General features: G+C 41.5%; 1 protein-coding gene across 2 annotated transcripts in view; it reads right to left on the bottom strand.

The window, feature by feature from the left end:
• pigg (phosphatidylinositol glycan anchor biosynthesis class G (EMM blood group)) overlaps nt 1-26156 on the bottom strand; it is a 75613-nt gene that overhangs the window by 33800 nt on the left and 15657 nt on the right. Inside the window, exons 5-8 of one of the 2 annotated variants that reach the window (XM_075480937.1) lie at nt 25243-25381; nt 19370-19582; nt 11996-12213; nt 11531-11815 (exon numbers count right to left, since the gene is read on the bottom strand). In XM_075480937.1, coding sequence (XP_075337052.1) covers nt 11531-11815; nt 11996-12213; nt 19370-19582; nt 25243-25381 — 855 coding nt within the window. Of the gene's footprint in view, nt 1-11530; nt 11816-11995; nt 12214-13908; nt 13925-19369; nt 19583-25242; nt 25382-26156 lie in introns of those variants that run through there. The other variant, XM_075480936.1, reaches the window with a different exon arrangement.

The following is a 26156-nucleotide window of genomic DNA, read 5'->3' as shown; positions in this document are numbered from 1 at the left end:
TAAATGGGAAAAATATTCTCCAAGGAGTCTCAGGACCAGCATCAATTTGTCAACATATACTGAAGCCCAACATGCTGATAGAGGACACTGCTGTCTAAACTTGTCAAAGGCCCAGTCTGAGTCATGACAAAGCACACTGAAATTAAATAAAAAAAAAATAAGCTTTTTGAATTTTAAAATGTAATATTTTGCTAAGAATTACTGGAGAACATTTAGTGCCATTTTTGTGTTTTCCAGTTCAAATCTAATCTTGTATAACAGCAGTGTTATAAATCATCTGTGATGCCTTAAAAAACTATTTGCGGGTCTTGTACATGTACATGATTGATCATATTCCACAGGCTGAGCTCTGAACTTGCCTTTCCATCAAACAGTTTCTGACTCAGTCATTTGCAACATGACCTGCCAGCTTTTTCATTTAAAACACGACTATTTCACTCTGGTAAAAACCCGAAATCCTGTTAAACTCTTGTACTGCTGTCAGACTTCAGTGAACCTATAAAAGTTAGAAGAGACTCAATTAAATGGTTGGTTATGGGGCTTACTTTCTATTATTACGGGTATCTTACACATGCAATTTATTTATTTTTTTCTAGTCCCGCTTTTCAAACATTCCCTCATTTCTTGAAATATAGCAAATTCACCTTAGGGTTATTACATTTAATTAAATTGCAGTTCTGATCACATTTTTGTTTGAGCAGCGACTTGGTATATGTGCAAAATTCTTCAAGTTTCACATGATGCCGACAAAGTATTCATTTGTCAAGCCAAACCTAGCCTTAATCTGCATTTGAGCTCCTACTGACAATGTACCTGAAAGTTATCTTTTAACCTTTCCTTTTGCCATGTTTTAAATTTGTATCACAATCATTTCCAACTATTCTTTCCTCATTAGTAACTGGAAGGGTGGTTCAAACACAAACAAACAAAGGTACTGTAGGTGAAATCAGTCCAGATAGATAACAAGCTGCGATAAATAGATTTAATCCCACTGAGATGTTTACATTACACAGAGGACTTTTGCAGACAGTTTGCCTGTGAAACTGGGTTATGGTTGTAAATTTCTAATCCCTCCTTTTTGAATAACATATATAAAACATGGCGTATGAAACAGCACTTACGCAAAGGCCCTACAATGGCAGCAGGAACAAATCCATGCATTGCTTTTAAAGTAATCAATAAGAACATTGGGCCTCATGCAAGAAGCGTTCGTACGCACAGATTTGTTCTTAAATCGTCCGTACGAGTGATTTAAGAGAATTTGCGCATTCACCAATCACCAGCCCAGGCAGACCAGAAGGTGTGGTGCCAGAAGACCCCCCTCATGGACCACCCCATCAAAGTGCCATCATGATGAGGCAACAACTGATTGCACGGCTTTAGTTGCAGTCATCGAGCGCCTGCCCATGGCGAGACGTTTTTTTTTCAAGCCATTTTCATATCAAACCATTTATTTTTTTCGGTGACATGGTATTAACAGCACTCGTAATTTCTTCCCATTTCTTCGCTTTAGCAGGTCCCGTAATTCCACTGCTGACACTGCTAAAAATGACAGATTTTCCTTTTTGGATCTCTGAAAGCAGAACTTCAATCTCAGAGCTCCTAAAGTTGTTCTTTTTGCGCCTTGATGTCATTCTCATGACTCAACATTCAACACTTCCTGGCACAGGAGAGAGGAAGCACTGCCTTATATGGTATAATTTAGGGCGTGGAGTATGCAAATCTACTATCCTCGTGCACGTGAACTTAGATACGCACGAGTGTGATTCATCATTTACGCAGGTCGTTTACACACTTTTTCCGAAGTTAAGAGCGCTTGTTGAATCTGACGTGACGTGTTCGTACGAGACCTTACGAAAAAAGTGAGAAAAATTTAGAATAAAAATACGAAAATATTCTTGCATGAGGCCCATTGATTCCAAGATCAACAGTGACTTAATGTATGAAAGCTACAGCTAAAGTTTTACTGATTATAGTTCCTTTAAGAATAACCATTCTGTACACGCATCTGTAGCAAGATTACAAACTATATGAACAGAGGTAACAGCGTTTTGGTTGGGGATGGACGACAGTTTTTGTGTATTTTCTGAAAGTTAAACACTAAACAATTACAATCTAACTTTGGGGGCTGGAGTGGCCAGTCAATCAGGGGCAATCACTGTGATTCATGTGAGGAGGATTTATATTTGCATATAAGATACAACTTTTCTAGTTTTCAGGATTACTCTGACAGAAATAATTTAATGTGAGGCACAGAGAGCCCTGGAGACTTAAAAAAATCTAATCAGGTCATTCATGCAGACAAATACTGAGACAATTTAGGTTCCAGCTTCTTAAGAGTATCGACTTCTGTTACACAACTTAATGATCTTGTTGACGGAGCTATAGCTACAACGTTGGACAATCTTGCCCCTCTAAGAAAGAACATAATCGGTCAGAACAGGCTGGCTCCTTGGTTTCATTCACACCTGCGGGCTTTAAAGCAGAGTTAAAGAAAGCTGGATAGAAAAAAGCGTTCCACTAAACTAAAAAAAATCTCACTTAGTCTGGAAAGAGAATTCAATAACATATAAGAAAAGCCCTTCGCAAATCTCAAACTGCTTATTATCAATCATTGATAGAAGTGATAGAATAAGAACAAACACAGGTTTCTTTTCAGCACTGTAGCCAGGCTGACTAAAGGCTGATTTATGGTCGCCTACGGAGAACCCTCTCAGTCAACGGAGACCCTCCCGGAGAGGCTCTCCGTCGCTTGCGTGCGTCGGCCAAAATTTCTATCTATCCGTCGAGGCGAGGGAGACCGCAAGGGTTGTGATTGGTCGGCTAACAACATCATTTCCGGAATCACTTTTCCGGTTTAGCGCCTTCCTCTCAGAACAACAACACCGCCATTTTTGAAAGAGTTTACTGTGTGCCGGTCAACATTTGGTCAAAATGATTTGCATTTCAAAATCAATAAGCTCCAACTCCAACAACAGTCTTTCTCTCTCGGTCGCCATCGTTCACTGTGAGGAGTGGAACGGAGCCGGAAGGTAAACAATCAATCAACGACTTTCACGATAGACGTCGCAAGATTGGGTCGTTTAACGTAGCGACGCCTACTGATCGGGAGGTGAATTGCCTTTCGTACCAGACAGCCCGACGGAGAACTTCGGAAGGAATGAGAACTTCGAAAGGAATGAGAGCCTCTCCGTGACTACAGAGAAGCATACTGAGGCCTTAAGAGTCCGAGCTCTGCATTCTTTTAACTATGATGACTTCCCAAGCTTCTTCACCAATAAAATAGTTTCTATCAAAGAGAAAATTCATGGAATCTTTCATACTATTTTTACTACAGACATTTGTGGAACCTGACTTGTGTTCACACTGTCTCTGTCCTGTCGAGCTCTCTGAGTCGAAAACAATCATAGCATCATCTGAACCATCAACATATATTTTAGACCCAATTCCAAACAGACTGCACAAAGAGGTTTTTCCGTTAATCAAAGCTTCCATAGTGGATTTGATCAATCCACTATGATTGCTTAAGATTGCTGTGATAAACCTTTACTTAAAGAAAACAAATCTTGATCCAGGACTGTTTGCTGATATAGATATTTATCCAATCTCGCTTATTCGTCTAAAGTTCTTGGGGAAAAAAAATGCTGCAGCTCAACTTTGTAATAATTTACAGAGAAATAATTCAACGGCACTGATGAAAGTTACCAGTGATCTCCTATTGGCCTCTGATATTGGACTTATCCGTTAGTGTCCGGTTGGATCTGGTGCTGCATTTGATACAGCTAATTACAACATTCTATTACGGAGGCTTGAAAATGTTGTTGGGGTTAAAGAAACCACAATCGGCTGGTTTAAGTCACATTTATCTCATGGATTTCCCTTTGTCCATGTCAACAAAAAATCTTCCTCACACACCAGTTAGTCATGGAGTTCTGTGCTTGTGCTTGTACTGATTCTGTTTCTTTTCAGCAATATTAGACAACATGGTATAAATTTCCATTGCTATGCTGACAACACTAAACTATACTCATGTATGAAACCAGATGAAACCAACCAGGTGGTTAGACTATAAACTGCTTCTAAATTCAGATAAAACTTAAGTTTTTGTCCTCAGCACTTCAGGAAGACATTGGGCCTCATGCAACAACCATTCGTACGAACAGATTTGTTCTTAAGTCGTGCGTACGAGTAATTTAAGAGAATTATATATCATAAATAAATAAATATATACATTATACCCCATAATGATGCTGACATTATTCTGTTTGACTTAAATGATGCACTAATTGAAGGTTAATTTGACTCTGTATATAACACGGTCAATGGGAAGGTTAACCGTCTTGACCTGCTACTTTTGGATGCAGGTGGGTGTGTCTTGATACAGCGGAGGACAAACTCCTCTATAGCCCAGAGAAGGCATGCCAGATTATTCTGGGTCTAATGAGGGTCTCCCACTACCTGACATTACGAACTACAGGTGACACGGAATTAAAAGCACTCGTAATTGCTTCCCATTTCTTCGCTTTAGCAGGTCCTGTAATTCCACTGCTGACACTGCTAAAAATGACAGATTTTCCTTTTTGGATCTCTGAAAGCAGAACTTTAATCTCAGAGCCCGTAAAGTTGTTCTTTTTGCGCCTTGATGCCATTCTCATGACTCAACACTCAACACTTCCTGGCACAGGAGAGAGGAAGCGTGGCCTTATATGGTATCATTTTTGGCGTGGAGTATGCAAATTTACTATCCTTGTGCACGTGCACTTAAAGGGATATGCCACCCCCAGGCCAAATTAAGTGTATCCCCGTATTCCCGATACATAAATAAGTGTGTGGGAATCCCCACCCCCGACTTCTTCAAACAAACCAGCGTGAAGCAGCCAGGGGGGGGATTCCCAATGACGTAGCGGGGAGTGTGCTTCGGCTGTATTTTCCGCACTGGAAACTAGTTCCCAAACCGACATGAGCAAACCGCGCCTTCCGTGTAGATTTACACAGTCATTTGCACTCGATGTGAAAGTACACCACTCACACAGTAATTAGAAGGTAAATCAAGTAAATTAATACACGTTGGGCGAAATATTTCGATTGGCGACGCTGGCGACGCTAGCATGTATGTATTACGCGCAACCAAGCAGTGGTCAGTGCTGTGAGATTCGGACAATGCCTGGGTCGCCAGGAAAACGCTCCCACACACTTATTTATGTATCGGGAATGCGGGGATACACTTAATTTGGCCTGGGGGTGGCATATCCCTTTAAATACGCACGGGTGGCATTCATCATTTACGCAGGTCGTAAAGAGCGTTTGCTGAATCTGACGTGGTGTGTTCGTACGAGACCTTCTTACAAAAAAAGTGAGACAAATTTAGAATATAAATACGAAAATGTTCTTGCATGAGGCCCAAAGTCTAGCTATGTAGGGATTCTTGATGGCATTATAGTGGCTTCCAGTACAACAGTGAGGAACCTTGGAGTTATTTTTGACCAGAATCTTTCCTTTGACTCCATTACAGACAGCATCACCACCTTCAAGATTAGGCTTAAAACTTCCCTTTTTAATAAAGCTTTAAGTTAGGGATGGCTCAGGTAACCCTGAAACTACTACTTGGAATGGGACGGGGGCTGTTAGAGCAGTAATAACGAAGCTGTTTAAGAGCTGTAACACTTTTTTATTTATATTATTAACCATTTACATTAACAACCAGTAGGTGTCGCAATTCAATGTTATCAATGCTGTCTTTTAATGTCTGAGCCTGGCAAAGCATTATTACTTCGGTTTTAAAAAAAAAAAAAAAAATTTTTTTTTTTTGGGAACGTTGGCAAGGCGGCAGTGCGAGTTTGCTAAGGCGGCCGCCTTAACTATAATGTGCTGCGGGAAACACTGTGCACCTCTCCTTACTCTGATCTCTGTACTCTTCTTATACACAGGACATTATTGTAGTCATTAACTTGTTGTCCCCTCTCTCAGCAGGTATCCCTGGCCTGGTGTTATGATGCTTGTTGTCCCCTCTTTCCTGTAACATCAACCTCCAAACAGCTGAGGCAGACGGCCGTCCTTCCTGAGTCTGCTTCGGCCAGATGTTTCTTCCTGTTAAAAGGCGTTTTTTCCCCTTCCCACCATTGCCTCATGCATACACAAGACGGAGGACTGAATCAAAGAAGTTTGGATGCAGTCGGTTGGTTTCCTTAGCTCGGCAGCTTTTTTTGAATTGGCATTGTATGAATTGAACTAATTTGGATTTTAATGAATTTGACTTGACTGAATTATAATTTGATTACAATGAATTGGATTGGACTGTATGTATGAAGTGCCTTGAGAATTACATTTGTTGTGATTTTGCTGTATATAAATACAAAATTAAGTGAACTGAATTGTTAGAATTTTATTAGTTTTGTCAAAACTTACAACACAAGACCTTAAAAAGGTATAAAAATATGTTGAAGCATAAAAAAAACTCAGTGTTTTTGGTAAAGTGTAGAGTTAAATTCAGGAGTCAGACAACCTTAATAATAATAATAATAATAATAATAAAAAAAAACACCTCCTTGGTTTTTATAAAGTTGTAAACGGTATGTTAAGCATTTTGGTGTGTGCAAACCATAGCCACAGTCAAAACCAAAAAGCTGTACAAATTCCTCTATTGTGTTAAAGATTTAGAAGAGAAAAAGCCTGTTCTCTGTCAGCTACCCACTCGCAGTTTTTTCAAAGTACTTGACAGGTTCTTGGTCTACTCATCTTGCAGAACTTGCTACAACTCAGCTTACTAAAGACTCAAGTCACTGACTGTTTTATCTTTCTCTCCAACTGCTGGTGATTTCTCAAAAAACTGAAGCCGGATGATAGGTCGCGCTTCTCATTACGGGTATGATCTTTACCTTCCAACTGAACTATGAGTTCTCTTCTTTCCTTTAACATTTATTCGTGATATTGAAACTCAGAGAGTGGCAGTAGCATCCACGCTGCCGTATATTTCCTCCATATTCTGCAGCGTACAGATGTGAGAATTTTTTTTCCCGCATGCAGCCGAATGGCTTAAGTGGATTTCCTCTGACTTTTTTGCTTTTTTGGCCACATAAGCAGTTTCCAGAAGGGAAATGAGATGTAACCTTTGCAGACAAAAAAATAATGAGTAAATTGGTGCAGCAGAGAAGACAAGTTACTTTTCAGGCCATTTAAACAAACATGCCCCCCTTCCACTGTACGATATATGACTGATTATTCACATCTTTGGTAGAGATGTACCTATTTGCTGGTAGCTACTTTAATTTAATGAGGTAAAGCTCAATATTTCCATGATAGGGGAAATACACAACAAATCAATTTTGAGCAACAAAAATCCATTAACTCATTCGCTGCCAGCCATTTTCAGTGCAGAGAGACCCATACTGCCAAGTGTTTTACAGTATTTTAACTGATTTTCCAAGACCCACAGAAAAGTGTGTCTTGTGACTATGTACACACCGAAATTACCAAAAGAAAGAGTAGACTCTCTTCTTTCATCAGGAAAAAAAAGTTTGTTTCTACCATTTTCAGTCCTTTAGTAATAGACAGTAGAACATAGGTTGGTTTCACCAAAAACAGCTGTTTTTGACCAAAAAAAAAAAAAATGGAGAAAACACGCTTTTTGTGCAAAGAAACCTGTCAAGCAGAACAGTGACTTTGATGCTAACATTTTTTGCTTTAGTGACACCTCAAACATCTGAAAAGTGGTTTCCTTCCATAAAACAGCAAAAACAACAGTCATCAGAACTGTCTGGTGGTGCGCTCCGCTGAGGTGAAATACGCGCACGCCGACGACTCTCTCCGCTTGGCCCGGGTATCTCGTCGGTGGATAGTAGTGGTACACTACTTCTGCTGCACAGAAGGCTCTGTTCGAGCGTTAGCTGCCTAAATTTTTTTTTTGTCTCGCCGGCGACATTTTCTCCTTCTCCGATCTTGGCAATTATAGTTTACAAACATTTTGATTAGTCTCATTGGCTTCAAAGCCGCTTCAGTCTTCTTCTACAATCTATGTGATCTTTACTCATCTCCCATCCAAAGTAAGTAATTTTGCCAGTATATTCTCTGTTTAGTGTTTACAAGCCTAAGATTTAGTGACAAACTCCGCTAGATTGTTCCCCAGCCCGCTCCGTTAAAAAACGCAATTGACGTCTATAGACGTCTTTGGCAGTCAACGGTTGAATTTAAATTGACGTCTATAGACGTCAATGGCAGCCAATGACCCAGCAGTTTCTTTATATACCATCAACATCCTTTGTTATGGAGGTTTAATGGCAGGTTTCCTTGACATGGTTCAGTCATATTTTCTGGTCAGATTGGGCACAGATCATATTTACGTCTCTTCTTCCTTTTAATTTGAAATGTAGCTTTAAAATCTGAAGAAAAGGTGCATTAATATTTTCAAATATTGTCTAGTCCTTTCAATGCAGGACTGCTACTTGTGAAGGAGTCCTTTTAATGGGTTAACTTTTTGTTTTTTTTCCATAGTTCAGACATTGAGAGGCTGCAAGGACGTTGTCAAAACCTGATGCATATTGCAGTAGCCTGTCTTGTTTGGTTCTGCAGATGAGCTTTGCGAAGCCGAGGTGCAGCGGAGCCACAGAATGCTGCCACAGCGATCACCACTAATATTTGTCTGCCGACAACGGATTACACACTTAGGTGCAGAAATTAATTAGGAACAGGGAAGTGGTGCCAGCCCCCAAAAGAACACCTGGCAATTATATTTATGTGGCACTTGTCATTACATATGAAACTCAATGCGCAAAACAAAGGCAAAGTGTGAGGGAGCCGCTCACAGAAAAGAAGCAAACAAGTGAGAGAACTAGAGCTGGGGCAACGCTACCGACTTCCTGAATCTGAATTGAATTTCATTCCAATTCAAAAGGATGCGATTCAATGCCAATTCAAATAATTCAGTTTTTGGCTTGGCTATAAAAGAGCTTTTAAAAAACAATAAATGAGTAAATAAAACAAGGGTTAGCTCCTCTCGGTGGGCATGATTTCTCTTTCCAAAATGCTGCCACGTATCGGCCTCTGGGTCAGCGCCACTGTCAGCGTTGCTGCTTCGGCGGGTAATAAGAATCGAGTCGCGCACTTTATGAATTGATGTTAGATTTTTCAAATGAAAGTATATTCGAATTGGAAAATTGGGTTTTATGAACCGAGCCTTAGAGAGCGCCACACGCATAGAATTAAACAGCGCAAGTTCAGATACGCACAATCAAACAGACAGCTGTTAATTGTGGGCTTGTGAGAGCAGAGATGTTTTGAGTGGAGACATAGTCGTAACGGACCTCAGCTCAGCAAGTAGTTTGTTCCACAGCTGGACCACAGTAACTGACCACACCCTCAACAGATTTGGATCCCATTCTGGGAACAAAGGACGTGCATGTGGTGACCTGATTGGGTTATAAACAGTGAGCCAATCAGAGATGCATCGAGGGGTCGAATCGACTGAGAGGATTTTAAAGTTGATTCTGTATAGGGTTACAGCCGCCCTACTGACCGCTTTGAGAATCCTGCAGATAAAGTGTTACAGTAGTCCAACCCAGGGCTCCAGACTAACTTTTTTCACTAGGAGCGCTGTAGCCCCCAACTGAAAATTTTAGGGGCACACACCGTAAATCAATATACTAACCAAATATTCACATTTCTACTAATTTTCCACTGTATTACTCATACCTTTGAAGATCGAGCTGGCTTTTGAATTTGGTGAAGGGTAGTTCCTCCTTAGCAACGAAGTAGGCCGTGTTAAAGTTCAGTATCTTTTCTGCCTCATCTGCGCTATGATTTACAGCCTTTTGTCTTCTAAAAGCAACCGGCAGTGGCGTTGCTTTTTCATTTGTTAACATGTCTCAGCATACTCTATGCTTGAGGCTAACATTGTGTTTCACTAGTGTGTCATTGTTTAAACTGCGAAGTGCCTGCACTGTCGGCAAACTTCGTGTTCCCCCCCAGTTCTGGGGTAGCGACCAGCTGAATTCTCGCAGCCACTCTTCGTGAAAATTTGGGGTTCTGACCTTTTGCGCCACACAAACCTCTGACTCTGAATCATTATCATCATCATTCATCATCCAAATGTGCCACTGTAGACTGAGGCACTGGCACTGGCACACTAGTCGCAGGTCTGAAGAACGAGTCAATAGTTCGCTTGCTCATTTCAAACGCACACAGGTTGTGATGTGAAATCTTTCTCTTTCACCTTAAATGCACGCGCGATTAACTGTAGGACCCTCCACACATTAGCCACTTACAACAGTATCCTTCTCACACTCATTGGCTTATGGATTCAATGAAGCGCCCCTTCCACGTTTAACTTGCAAAATGTAAAAAAAATAATAATAATTACTGGTCGCGTATGCGAGAGCAGATGTGAAATTCAGTCGCGCACACTCAAATTTTGGTCGCGAAATGCGACCATTTGGTCACAGTCTGGAGCTCTGCAACCTGTATGAATACATTTTTCATCAGACACACTAACTAAACATTACTGAGCCACGAAGTTCAGAACTGTATGCGCTTCGTGTTATTTTAACTTTGGCCATCACTTGTACAGCTTCAGTCTGTGTGTTCACACAACACACAGCAGCCGTGACTGTATCAGGCACAGCTGACAGGATACGTTGCGGTTTGCTCATGTACATTCTTTATGAGGCACTACTTCATCTGTGCAAACGGACAATCCGCCCCTGGTGTAAAGTACTCTATACTTATTATTACTTTATCGTATTCCTGTGCAATGATGTTGAATAATTAAGCAACAATAAAGGTGGTTCATCACATTCATTGATTAAAAACCCAACAAGGTAGCCATACAGCCTGACTATACAGAGTGTTTGATGATTATAAATGTTGCTCACGTCCTCATATTGACTGAGAAGCATTCAGTGATTTACCATTTGTCACAGATCCTGGAAAACTTACTGAACTTTTTGTCCCTTTTCTCACAGCACCGAAGCGCTCAAGCGATTTAAAACACAGCACATTAGTAAAGGCTTTGGTAACTTAGCTGAATCAAAAAGTGGATGAACATGGGGTGGTCTGTGGTGTAGTGGGTTGAGCAGGCTCCCCGTGTACAAGAGGCTACAGTCCTCGCTGCAGCTGGCCCCGGTTCAAGTCCCGTATCGGACGGCCCTTGGCTGCATGTTATTCCCCCTCCCCCCCCCCCCCCTGCTTCCTGTCTATCTTAACTGTCCTATCCATTAAAGGCATAAAAGGAACCCAGAGCCACAGTAGATGAAGGAGGTTTCCATGAAAGCAAATGGAGATGCCTTATAGTGCTGCTCTGCTCACAGCAATTAAATGTTTTAAATATAACTGTTAAAAATCTGCCTACAAAAAGGCTGTGAGCTTTCAGTTCATCGAAAGAAGCTCAATGCACTAGCAATGTTTCTTTTCCTCCATTTTTCTGTTGCTACATGAAAGGCAAAATGGCTGCACCGTACATTCACCTCATCATATCTAGATGTCCACATCTGAAAGCAAGCAAACGGATGTCTGGGGTTAGATATAATTAGGTCTTACTTACCTTTCCGTGAATCTTTGGTCCGATGGGGAGCCTCCGTGCTGCTATATTGATCAGAATACAAAACATTGCCGAAGAGAAGGCAATGGCAACAAACACGAGACCCCAGGAGAGACTGCAGAAGTAACAGGAGCTCTCTGTTGACGTGCACACCGAGACGTGCACTGAGGCCAGAAGCAGGCACAAGAGGTAGAAAGGCAGCGAGAGCAGGGATGAGAGGACCGGGAGGTCCACTGACGCTGAACCGCTGAGGGCTTCGGGCAAAGCCAGCAGTAAGACCAACAGGAGCTGAAAGGCCAGGAGGGAGGAAGAGAAACAAAAGGCTTTAACCACTTTGATTATTTAAGCGTCAACGTGCTACTTTGCGAGCTTAGTTTCTTTTTTTTTTTGTCGTTTCTTGCATGCTTGTAAATACCATAAACACGGCCTTCCCACTAAAACAAATCCAGGAAACTCCTCAGTGCTCACCTGAAACACGAAGACCATGCCCGCGATCATCGAGTACATGTCGTACTTGCCGAGCTGCTTGCTGAGAGCGGAGCTCATGGCAGCTAGGGCCTCCAGATACTGCTTCAGGACCTTTTTGCCCATGTTGGTCAGCACCTCGGAGGTGTTTCCTTCCAAGTAGAGCTTCATCCAACTCCCGTGAGCCTTTTCTGCCACACGAAACTGCTCAAAGCCTGCCGCTGGGTTGAAGGGAAACAGTAAACCAAGTTTTATGCATTGTGGTTAGACAGTGAAAAAGAACTCTTAAATGGTTTGTTTTTTCAGGCCAGATCAGCTAATGGAGTGCTTACAGGTGTGTGAGCCCTGTAAAACTGCCTGGATTTCTGCATTAAATAAATAGGACCTGAAAAATCATCTTGTTTTATACTAAAAGTTGAACTCAAACAGAAAACAAATTGTGAAATTGGCCACTTTTGGAGGAAAATGAGCCACCGTCACACATTCGAGTGGCAAAAGAGCTTCCGCTAATCTTTGAGCATTTTTCTTCAGTCAATGGTGGACAGCTGTCCAGGCCCGGATACAGTCTCACAGACCCAAACCATGATACTACCACCACCATGTTTCAAAGTTGGGATTAGGCAAATAGATCAGTATATCTAAATAAAAACATTTCCAAAAATATCTATTTTGGTTTCATTTGTCCACCAAAAGTTTTTTGCTTCCCATGTTGCTTCCCATGTTATAAAGGACCCTTTACCTAAAAAAAGGCATTTGTAGAATTTGGCCACAGCATTGTGACATATCAACAAAGAGTGTAACCAAGGTTGGGTGCTAAATCACGGATGCCTGTAGTTGGAATCACATGCAAATAGGATTTTCTTTTCCTTGGTTAACCATTAGCCAGTTATTAAAAAATAAATAAAAATAAGCTCAAAGAAAGAGAAGGAAAACGTGGAGCACCCCCAGAAAAGCTTCTGCATGTTGCAGACGCATCATTGTAAAATAGGGATGCAAATTATCGATTAATTCATTAATCATTTGTTGACTGATCTTATCGATCGACTTACGATTAATTGATAAGCGGCGTTTTTCACCTGAATTTCAGTGTTTCAATAGGGCCTTTAAAAATATCAGCTAGTTAAAACACTGAATTCAAAAAGTATATATTATATTATGATAATTATATTGTATTATATTATATTACATATTCCTCAAGTAATTATGCATTAGGAAAAGAAAGCAGACATGTTTTTTTATGGTATAACAAAATACATTCTTTAATAAAAAATGTTTTTAAAAAAAGAAATAAATTAAGGGAAGGGATATTGTAGCCTGGCTCTAGGATCGCAATGAGATCCTGAAATCCTGCACCGTCAACTGTGTTGATTGGCATCAAATCTCTCTCGATCATGCTGCATATGCTCTCTGTAATGCCCTCCGCCCTTCTCTCATCACACGCTTGCCTTCCCAGTGTAGCTTTGATTGTAGGTTGACCAGGTGCACGGGTGCCATGCAGGACAGCTCCATGCACGGTGTTCAAATGATAACTGAGTGAGCTAGTTGAACTGTTGTATTTCAATACCGCATGACACAGCGAACATTTGACTTCTTTGCCTGCATTAATAATGTTGAAATGGTCCCACACAGCACTTCTTTTCGCCCGCTTCATTTTGTCTTCAACCCTGGTCCCTTCACTGAACACATCTCGCGAGGGATCACTGTTCACCTCTCGTTCTCACGCTCTGTTCAAGTTACTACAGACAGTAGCGCCCTCTAGCGATTAATCGTGATTTTTTTGATTTTTTTTTTTTACGATTAATCGTGATTAATAAATTTTGTTCGAGCAACCTCTTGATCGACAATTAATCTAAAATCGATTAATCATTTGCATCCCTATTGTAAAAAGAAAGAAATACCGGCAAATTTTAACCAACCTGAATATGTAAGAATCAGAGTTCATGATTTCATCCATTTTTCTGAAATATGATTAAAAAAAAATAAATAAATAAAAAATAAAAAAATCTGCTAAATGTCGCTAGTTTCTTTTCCTGTGCTCTTGTGTCAGTAATGTTCCTTAAATTGAAAATAAACTGCACCCAAGGTAAAGACCATTGAGTCCTGTCTACAATTTGTCTTGGTGCTGAGACGTGCCATGAGTCATTCACATATTTACTGAAACCAGATGAAATGATGTGTTTAACTGTAAGGCTTTGGAAGCCAGATGAAGGTCAGAGCAACGTGCACACCTCAGTGACACAGGCGCACTCCTTAAAACAAACATTTGCAGTATAAACCCCATCTCGGCAGCATAAGCATGGAAAAGTGACTAAGGCTTCGTCAGACGGAGGGGTTGGGAGTAATACTGGAGCCTTAAGACACAAGCATGAATCACACATTATCGACGACCCTGGCCATGTTCCATCTGTCTTAGAAGGAGAGGGATTGGTTGATGGCTCTTTAAGATGCCTGAGGTTAGAGGCACAAGAAAAACACAATATGAAGACTGAAATAAACAGACTGAGGATGCTGCAGAGAAATATAAAGCCAGAACGAGCTTATTCAAACCTCGTCTCACCAGAGCTGCACTAGAAATTCTACTTTAGCGAGTTTCAGGTTATTCTCATGTTGAGACGAAGAAAAGTGACCGCGGGAGAGATAACGCAACGTGACGAGATCAGAAAACGATGTCAAACTCAAACTGTGGGCGGCTGAACGCTGAAATTCCACAAAAACTTGATCTTTGGTTGAAATACTTTCCATCTTGCTGGTGAAACAGAATTGGATACCATTTGACCCCAACAGGAGTCCAACAGACGTGTCACTTAAAATATCCGAGGAGAAACTCCCCGGCAGCGGCAAATATTAGATTCTACAGCGTAACGGCTCCTTGATTACCTGAGTGGTTACACTAAAAAGAAAATCAACACACGTAAATGCAGCTGTGCTGAAATAATTTCCATTTCACACCATCGCTATGGAAACCAGGGACCAAAATAGAGAGGAAAATGTGCTGCCGGAGCACTGAGTTTTTTTCATTTTTTATGTGACACAAAGTATTTCGTGTCAAGTTCTGAACATTCAACATTTGCTCCTTTGCTGAACAGGTGGGTGGGTCCTACAGATCCGTCTTCTTCTGCGCGCTGTGCATTTGCCTTTACGCGTCAACAACAGACGTGCACGATAAATGCACCACCGAGGAAGTTTAGGGTCCTTCAATGGTTGCTTTGTCCATTTCAGTCCTCTGTGCCATTCCGCTGGCGTGGCTGCAAACATGCTTTTAAAGACCCATTTTAAAAGGGAATCTGCACAAAACTGGCAACGTGTAGGTGGGTAAATGCTGCATTTCAATGATTTTTGTGCTCCTTCATTCCAATTATCTCATCCACCCTTAATCTTCCAGACTAGTTACCTATAAAACCAGTGTCGGCATTTCTCACTTTAGAGGCACGAGCTCTTGATTTTCAGCTGGGAAAGAAACTGTGGCACCATTTATTAACTACTTTGGTAGTCTTTTGAATGTACAATAAGGAATTGATGTTGGTTTTAGGTAACCAAATATGAAACTGCTTTGCTTAGCTCTCTTTTTCTTTTTTCTTTTTTTTTTAAACTGAGGCAAATTACTTCTGACCAATCGAACATCTGCAGGGGTTGCCACTAGTGTGCTTAACGTTTGATTAAGTGAAGGACGGCACCAGAGACCAGAGGAGGAGGAGACAGTTAGGGCTGGTGGGGGAGGCTCAAAGATGGATAACTCTGACAAACTGTGTGACCCCGAGACATCAAGCCGGGGAGCGACACTGTGGGAAGATATGTGCATGCATTTGCCCAAAGGGTGAAAAGCATTAATGTTCAAGAGCAGATGACAAACTTGAAGTCTTCCGGGAGGAGTTTTCACACTTTAAAGGAAATTTATGCTGAAAGGAATCGGCTCAGAAAAGGTTAGATAAGACACTCAGTTCCTCCGGGAGCCGAGTGCGTCTTCCCTCTCAACAAAAACGGCCCTTGTTTCAGTCGGCACACTGCATGTGGGGGTTTTAAAAAAAAAAAGAAAAAAAAACTACAAACATACTGTATTCGGAGACATCTCTGGGATTATCTGGGACATTATTATTTGAATAAGTATTGTTGAGTGGTTCTTCTTTCTGTAATGCAGCATAAATGTTTTTTACGACAATTTCTGCTGAGGATTTCCGTGGCACTGAGTCTTAGCTGAATCTTTTGAACTTGTGAGACGATTGCACCCTCGTTTTTAATCAGACTGCTTCGGGTTAAACGTGCAGAGAAGCGGCTTTGATGCACTTGACTTGTACTTTGAGCAAACCGTTTCTTAGTCACATCAGATCTGCATCGTCTGTCAGCACTAAAGTCGCATACCTGAAATCAGTTCCTTCACGAATTAACAATCAAGAATCGATGAAACATTTAAATGGATGAAACATGGCGAACCTCTCTCGAGCCAGAAACCCTTCATGTTCACTGCAAATTCAGCTCAGTTATATTCGGAGTCTGAAGGACAGATGATTAACAGCTGATTTGAATAATAAATCAAAAGGGAAGGGAAAAAAAACCTAATTTAAAATGGCGACGCAATGACTGGCCTTTAAAAATCCAAACTATTAAACACAGCAAACGAGCTGCACTCCTCCACGGTAAATAACCTGCGACAGTGTGCAATAAATCACCCGTCTCTGCACAGCCTAGAGTCGTATAGATTTTACACAAAGTCACAGTCGCACCATCTGATACATGGTCAAGCGACTTGCTCGCTGTAGTCAACCCAAGTACTGCTCAGCTGGAACCGACGTCTACAAACGCAACAACTTTATCACCGCAGGAAACCTGTCACTATTTATTACCGTCGCTAAACTGCCGCTGACACACTTCATTACTCCCGCTTTAAGAGTCCTGCTGCTCGTTAGCACCATTAGTGGCCGGAGCTGCTCTTCTGTCGGACACCGAGCTCCGGGCCTGTGGCGCCGTTGGAAAATCAGAGTTTAACGTTAAAACAAGCCGCCATTGGCTACGACTCGCCGCTGCGCGAATTATCAGCACTTCTGACAGAGTGAGAAAAGCCGGGCAGGTGACTCTCTTTGACTTGGGCAGCAAGCGAAGACTCTGCTTGTTTTATAGGTTTTGTGACTCATGGGTAAACAGACCTGTAACTCCCTCTCATTAACAGTAAGATGCTTCCTGCACTCTCAGAAAATAAAGTAAAGAATTGTACCTTTAGGGGTACAATGGCTTGTCACTGGGGCAGTACCCTCAGAAGGTATAGTTTTGTACCCTTGTGATTTGTACCTTACAGAGACCAATCTTGTACCTCTGGTGGCAATTACTGAAGTAGCCTAACACAGACTGTCTATTGTACCCCAGCATGTAGAAAAAAGGTACATATATGTACCGTTTACCACTTGAGTACCAGCCGCGGCTATTCAGAGACAACACAGGAAGCCGGACAGCCTCTCCCATTCTCTGGCGAAATTGCTACATCTTCAATGTTAAATTGACGATAAAACAGTTATTCACAAAACACAAGATATGCCCAATACTGCATTTACTTTCATAACTACAACATGTTGTCCTGTAGCTTAATGAAGTGATTTGTTCTGAAATCGCCGCCGTTCACTGAGGAAATCATGTTATGAAGCCGCCACTAACAGCCAGGCTTCTGAGCCGAGGGCTGCCCGGCTTCGAGGAGGGGGCGGGAGAGTCAAGTTTTTTTCTACAATTCTAGGTCATCATTGGCTAAATCGACAAAAACTCATCACTTCCGAGGCTGCTCGGCGTCTCTGGGGGTAGATTAGACGTATGTGTGTCAATATGAGGGGCTGTGTCGTGATGATTGGAGTCAGTGAGAGATCATGAGAGATCTTGTGGCAGCCGAATTTTTAAGCGGGGAGAAGCACGCTGGAACTTCAGTCCCAAAGCGGATACGAAAGAGACTGGTTGTCTGTGAAAGTGCTGTCGGAGTTTCACTCATTTCCCATCGTTACCATTTCCATCCTCACACACATACACTTTTGTAAATATTACACTGTACATAAGAAACACATCCTTGTTGTTTAGAAGTTTTGTCAATCATATTCCTGTTGTGCATTTGTTTGTCGTGTTAGCTAGTAGTTTTGTCACAATGGCAGCTATGCTCCATCAAACTCTAAGTATTCATTATGACAGGGAAAAATGCTCCACAGATTCTGATCCAGCCACAGATCCAGCCATTTACAGGCCTTAGATTCAATCATACTTGATTTTGGCCTTGCTGTGTGAATTTTCAAAGTCTATACCTTCTTTCTGTGTATTTGCTGGGCATACTTGTCATACTAGACACAGCTATGTGATAACTAATTCTTTTTAACTTTGCTATCTTCTGCTTTGGGATGGCACGAGCAACTACAACCCTGAACGTGTAATATGGGCTTTTTTAAAAGTCAGCAGCCGCCACTGTTGAGTACATACATGTACCTTTTGGACCCTCAAAAAAGGTACATATATGTACATTTTACCACTTGAGTACATACATGTACCTTTTGGACCCTCAAAAAAGGTACATATATGTACCTTTAGGTCCAATAATTAACCCTAGGGGGTACATTAAGTATAGATTGTACCTCGGGGACAAAAAAGGACTCGTACTGTACCCCTATTTCTGAGAGTGTGTGGTGGTCCAACGAGGCAGTTTCACCACACATCTCTTCTCTTCTACCTTATTATTGTATGCATTTATGATTAATGACATAATTTATACAATAAAACAATAAAAAAAAAAACAATCGCTGCCACCCCTCGTCTCTAACATTTCCTTATCCGCACCAAAATGTGAGCGGGATACAGAGATAATTAGCTCGTCTGCAGTAGCATACTGGTATTTTAGTTTAACAACATGTGTGTTCACACTCAGACTTGCATTAGTATTCATGCATTCACTTAGAGTCTCACTTCTGTCCATCCGAGAGATGAAATTCTAATATTTACTCTGCTTTTAGTTACAGTCATGAATGAGTATGAATATGAGTATCGGGTGGCAGGGCTCATTTTGCAAATTACAGAATGGATCTCTCTGTCAACTTCAATGTTTGAGTTAAGGCTGAGGTGTAAAAAAAAAAAAAAAAAATGGTAACCAACTCCCCTGCAAGTCTGACAGCTCTACAGACTTCAGGAAGAGTTTTGACAGACAGAGAAAAAGTACTGCACTGTATTTCGCAGTGAACTACACCTTGAATTATGTGCCAAAGCCTCACTGCTGTGTGACTGAAAAAAAAAAAAAAAAAAAAAAAAAAGTATCCCCCGAAGTCTATTAGAAGTGTCGAAACATAACAGCATAATGATGAGAGTAGCTGTCAGGCAAGGTCCGCGGCTTTCAGTTGGGAGCCCCAGCACAGCGAGTTTCTCACTCACCTTTCTCGTAGTCAGGCATGCTGTCTTTGAGCAGGCAGCTGAGCTGGTGGCCATTGAGATGCAGGAAGCGCAGCTGGTCTCGGAGTGAGGTTTCCTCCAAGACGGCCGCGATGACACGACCGACGCTGTTCTGAGATATAGGCAGGCCCAGTCCCAGGGCCAGAGTCGGAGTCAGGTCGACCTGCTCCACCACGCCAGGCTGCTCCTTTCCCGCTAACGTGACAGGGCACAGACACAGAAGGAAGAGAGTGAAACTCAATGTGGGGATGATAAGATAACGACCAATATAGTCACTTGGAATATTTTTGTGGTAGATTTGCTTTGGTGTGTTGTTTTGTCGATCACGGCGTTCAGCGGTGATTATTTTCCACTGATACGCTTCAAGGAAACAGTGGATTTTTCCATAAAAAGCTGCAGTGTCAGGCACAGAGTGCGGAGAAACGTTCCAAAAACGAGTCAAACGTTGAATCGCAATTGTATGACAATCAATCTGTGATACTGGGGCACAAAAATGGATATTTACTCTCAGAAAAACACAAGTCACAATCCATTACATCAACAGATAATTCAGGGAGAAATAAAACCTTTTCATGATAGGTGTTGGGAAATCGCTAAAATTTCCTTCTGTCAGAGGTGGAGGACTTCTCCGTTTAAACAATAAGAGCTTGTCTCAAAGCATTTCACAAGCCTCGTCAAGTTAAATTTGGGAGACGAGGCCATTCTCCTGAAGTCATACACCTAACAGAAACACTAACAGGAAAACTACCAATTACCTGGAAGTCAGAGACGGCGTAAAATGAATTTAATTGTGCGTTTTGCTCTCATCACAGGAGCCGTGACTTCTCATCGCTTCCTTTTTAGCCCTCGGCACAGTCAATCTGCGGTCCCACGCGCACACGGTAGCTCTGAGGAATGTCTAAAACAGTCAAAGTGCGTTTGTGACGTCTTTGTTTGTTGGCTGGAATCAGGGCAACGCTCGCTCAGAAAATCTAACACAGATGCCTGGATCCCAATCAGGAAAAGTTCCACACATCATCCGGAATCATTAATCCCCCGTTAATAACAGTGAGGTGGGTTGTCACAACATGTCGAACAACCGCAACAACAAAATAAAAAAAATGAATATCATTATCCAGGGATTTGAGTTTTTTTTTTTTTTCATTTTTCAAAGCGCGTCTGCCTGTCAAGCACGTCTGCGCTGACACTCGACTTCCTGCGGAGAGCTTCCAAGGAAACAGAGAGCGGGCGTCTTCTCGTACAACGTTTGTGTTTGAGTGAAGTTTTCGGGTTGCAGTAATGAATTAACACTGGTGTCAAAAAAAAAAAAAGAAGAAAGAAAGAAAGAAAGAAAGAAAAAAAAAAAACAGAAAAAATACTCCTCAAATGAACAACACAGCTCACACGTGACTGGAAGTGAGACAGCCAAAGATTAAAGACTGGGACGAACCCCAGAGATAAGTGCTAATTTGGATATTGAACACAATGAGATAAGACGGAGGGGGGGGAATTATCCGTTTTATATTAAAAGGAGACGGATTTGCAGCAGGACAAAGACTCTCCTGAATTAAGCCTTCAGCTGCCATAAATCTGCCACCAGAGGATTTCAGGCCGGCTTAAATCTGCTACCTGGTGCTACGTGTCTGAAAATACTGAAGTTGGGCCTTTAGCTGCTGCAGATGCATTAATTACCAAAGCAAATTAAAATATTTTCTAATAAATAGGACTATCTAGTAAATACTAATCCTACTACAAACAGTTAGAGGATATGTTCTATTTGCCACCGACTGAATTCCTGTTCAGTTCCATCCAACCAAACCTGTTTGGAGTTAAATCTACTTTGTGCTGTGTACACTGCAGAGCTACTTGCGCCCTGTGTTATAAACACTGCGCGCCGATGCACAGATGAGACAAACGCAGCTGGTGAAAATGCCGCATCCATTCCGGGGCTAATTTTACATGAAAAATACCAAGATTACAGTTGTTTTCATTGAAAAGCTGCCACCATTTCTATTCCTTTTGACAAATTGTGTCCCAGTTAAGTCAACATTTGTCATGACGGGGTTTAAATATTATGCCGCATATAAATGGTGCATGTTGCCTCAGTTCATTACTCTCTTTCTCACAAATGTCACCTGAAATTTTGTCCAATGAATCACAGACATGCGTGCCCAAGTTACTGAGAGGTTTTAGTAGGGGTGGGCGAAAAAAAATCGATTCATGTACATACCGCGATTTTTTTATGGGATGATTTTAAAAATCGATTTTTCTCCACTGAATCGATTATATATATATATATATATATTTTTTTAAATTTATTTTTTACCCTTGTCCTGTCCAGCATTATGGCAGCAGAATTGTAATCTGAATACCGTTTATGCTAAACACATTTGCTATGCCAAGGGAAGCTTTATCGATTATATTACGTCAGATCCATGTCCAGATAAACTTCATCAATTCATCACATTAAGTTATGTTAAAACTAGCCCACATTTGTGCTGTGTGGACATTTCAATTAATTTTGTAACTGTAAACTTTAAAAAAATGCCTCTTTTTGTCTCAGTTGAAATAAATGTCAGCTGCTGGACTGACTGACAGAGACTGATGTGCATTGTTTATGGGAACGACAGACCTCACAAGTCAGACCTCACATCGCTTGGCGCTATTTATGCCTTGGCGCTATATCAAGGGATATCAAAAATAGTGCCAAGCGATGTGAGGTCTGACTTTTTCATGCACAACGATTTTGTGATGCAAATGTATTACTCTTTTGAACGCATATTGTTTTGAGAAGCAAGACGCTTTATTTGTTTAGCCCCAGCCAACTAGCCGGACTACCTTCGTCAGCGCCAAAACTCGCCTGGAACTCGGCTCACAGGACGCAGCGGGGGGTAAGTCAATGTTCATAAATGATATTGCTAATATGGGATGTCATACAGCTTCATGTCAAAAGAGGCGAACTATCCCTTTAAGGTAAATCTACTTGCTGTAGAAACAACTCGTTCAAATGATCTAATAAATAGAATAGAGTGAATATAGCCCGTTTATGGTTAAAAAGGGAGCTGGTGGACCGTCTCTTTGAGGTATTTTGAAGTATGTCACAGACATTTGAGAGAGACCCGAGGAAATAACTGACCGAGAGTCCATTATCAATGTGCATCGTGTGCAAGGCAGGCGTCAAGTCTTCACAGGCCTGGCTCTCTGAGGTGGGCCGAGAAAAAGAACTTGAAAAGTGTCAAACTGTGAGCCTCCATCTTCTGAACAGTGAGGGGCAAAAATGACCAAACCACATCTCTTAGTGGAAAGCGTAAAAAAAAGGAGAAAAGTAGTTGTTGAGATAAACAATAACTCCACACACTCCTGTTCCCCACACGGTCTGATTAAAGTGGCTTTGCCTCTAAGGATCCTCCCAAGCAATGTCAATTAAATGCTCTGCTAATATGTGGTTTTCTCAATGATGCAATGAGATTAAGAAAGTGAAGCCAGGTACTCAGCCTGCAGTGAATCCTGATCCGGTGCAGCTAATGAAAACAACAGCCAGATACGCTCTCTACTAATGACCCCTCATTTCCCAAAAATAGCCAGTTCCACTAATGACCACACTGATTGCATTAAATGACACATTAAGCAGAGCACATTTCCATGTGCACTTGTTTGTGGATAAGGTGTCGCTATCAGAAAGTTTCTGCCTTAGAGAATGAAGAGGTTCGATAAAGTTTCCTCGTCTTCACATTTAGTGGATTCAAAATTAAATTAAGTTTTGCTCCTGGAAGAACACCGCGAGGCACAAGGGGTGTTTACCGAGGTCTTTTAAGTTGTTCTTAAGTGAAGGGATGTTACAGAAGTGGGTATATACCTCTATCATGGCCAAACTGGAGAAAACTGACGGAGCCCTCGCTCGGTTTCTAAAGATTTTCAACTCAAAAAACAGACATAACACACTGTATATATTTTTGATAGCTGGATCGTGTGTCAGTTTTAGGAAATCAAAATTTAAAAAGGCCTAAACATGAGAAGTGAACCATGTCCAATAAGCTCTGTGAAAACTCTGACTGCGAGGATCACCTTGAGGTGAAAAATGATTTCGGACCGAGAACACTCCTGGATGTCGAGCGACCCGTAGCTACCCGTAAGTACGCACTTACAGAGCACCTTTAACCTCATCCGGGCTCCCCAAAGCACTTTAATATGTGCTTCTCATTCATCCATCAAGACGAGCTCTCGTACAGCGCTTCCTATGCCATCACACCACTGATATCAGTGTCAGATACACAGACGACTGTGCAGAAGGCGCTCAGCTCCTAACAGACTAAACACAATAGAAAATCAACGTAAACACGTCTACAGGAAAGGTTGGCACGAGTCGTGAAAAGCTAAGTCTGTCACACGACAATCCAGCGATCAACAAGCAATATAAAACATGTTTCCACACCAGTGCATCTCTGTCTGAACCCATCAGCTCCGTAAGCATCACATAACCAGAACACCAGGTGTGAACCCCCACATAAACATGTGATAACTACAAAGGAAAATTTGGATAGCTGCACCTATTTTGGAAGCACCTCCGGTTGTGTGAAAAAGGTAGCAATTTTTTAAAATAAAATATCTTATCACAGCAACTGAGTATCCAAAAGGAAAAAAAAGGATTCAACATCACCAATTCAAAACATCGCAGCCTTCAGACCTTTAGACAAAACCAGAAGCACATGTTTTGAAATAAACTCATCATGAAGACCCGCTGCCAAATTAATGCTTGTAGGTCGACTTCTTCACTTAGACCCTCGGTAGAAATTCAGTTTTTCTTTCTAGTTATTAAATACCAACATGAAGGTTTACACCCTCTGTTTTGGTTATGACACTGAAGCTGTAAATGCCAGTATTTCGTTTAAATATTCAGATTCTCAGATATTCATACAGGATATTTCATTTTTGCATGAGATTTTTGGATATTACAGCTGCGTTCAACCCAAAGATGCGATGAGAAAGGGTATGAAAAGGTCTTATCTAGCGACAGAACACCAGCACTCACTGATGTACACGTGCAGCCTTCATCGGTGGACAGGAGGACGTCAGGTTATCATTATCTAAGATGAAAAATGGCTGCCACACGATGTCTCAAGGGGGAAAGCAGGGAAATAACTAATAAAGAGACTAAACTTAAATCTTATGTCCCCGATAGCAGTAGAGTTGTAGAAATGAGAAGAATACAGCTTCAAGAGTGTTGATGCTGAAAAAAAATAAATTAATGAACAGAAACGGTGTGGGCTTTGTAAAATATGTGAAGGTGAGCGGCTCATTCAGATAGCCCGGGGTTTCGCTTATCCTTGGAGGTAACACGTCATTTGGCATTCATGTGCTTCTGTGTGGGTCTACTGTGATCGATAAAACCTATTATCAATAACAAAATCCTTGAGGTGAGCGAGTCATTCAAGTTTTTTAGCGCTGCCGGCGGCAGAGAGCTGAAGCGGGAACCGTGCAGCAACAGCTTCACCGAACTGTAAGTGTTTAATTAGCATGAATGATGCAAGTATAAATAAATCTTAAAATATAACCGTGCGAGGAGGACCTCCAAAATAGGCTTCACTGATAAAGAAGCAATTATCACACTCACACTTTCACCCAAGCTCATTCATCACTTCTGCTTGGGAGCATGTATTTGCACACATGACACTAAACCTAACGCTGAAACTGATGTGACCGTATGTGTGATCAAAAAAAAAAGAAAAAGAAGAAAGAAAGAAAGAAAGCGCTTCCTTCCAAAGTTTCATTTAATTATCGATAGAAATAAACCACATTCAAAATAAAAAATTAAAAAAAGAAAGACCATTCAAGTTAAAGATGAGTCTGCTGCTTCTAAGAAACACCACGTAGTTTACCTTTCCTTTTGAAGGCCGGACTTATGAGGACCAGAGGAGTGTTGATTTCTGGCTCAGAGGAGCCTCCGTGGCTGCCGGTCTCCGACATGCCGTGGTCTCCGCAAAGCACCAGCAGGTAGGGCAAGGATCCCTCAGCCTCCTGAGAGAAGCAAACGCCAAGGTTAATGAGCCGCCACTGCATGCGCCGATGAAGAAAAATCAAATGGGAGCTGTTCAAGCTCGGAAGCAACTATACATCCAGTCTGCAAACCAGACAGGAGCCCTAAAATGAAGGCAGCTGGGGTAATGTTACGCTGGCGACATTCAACAGCAGCGCAAAAGTGAGGCATGACATTCCCGAAAAAAAGAAAGTCATGACAAATGCTCCGGGGATGCAGTTCCATTTATCTCCAGACTTTCATAAAATAAACAGTAAAGGCAGAAAACAAACACAAGGGGAGAATAGTTTGTTGAGGATGACAGACTTTGATCAAACTCGGTTTCCTGCTTAAGTGATTCACTTTCAACTGAAGCCACTAGAACCTGCTGTTGACTACGAATTCGACAGGGATGCCTTATGAGCCACAGCAGAGCGGGCTGACCCACAACACGACTGTTAACAAAAGAAAAGCCAAAATAGGGTACTCTCGAAAGACTAGTATCACAGAAACATGCGAGAATCAGAGGGCATACACTTCATCTATTGTTGAAGATGGAAAAATTTATTCTTTTAAGCAGCCTGAAAGAAAGAGGAAAGCAGTGACTGCTGAACGGCAGAGATAAATTCTGCTGTTTTGTTCCGAAGCAAAGTCAGATAAGACACGAGCTTCATTTAAAGGAAGAAGGCTTAGAAAGTGCTTATGTCAGCACATATCTTTATTTTCTCACTGGAGCTTTAGAAATATTGATCACAAGTTCTTTAAAAAAGAAGGACC

This window comes from Odontesthes bonariensis, chromosome 13 (genome assembly GCF_027942865.1).
Source record: "Odontesthes bonariensis isolate fOdoBon6 chromosome 13, fOdoBon6.hap1, whole genome shotgun sequence".
Classification (NCBI taxonomy): domain Eukaryota; kingdom Metazoa; phylum Chordata; class Actinopteri; order Atheriniformes; family Atherinopsidae; genus Odontesthes; species Odontesthes bonariensis.
This window is presented reverse-complemented; position numbering and strand designations above follow the sequence as displayed.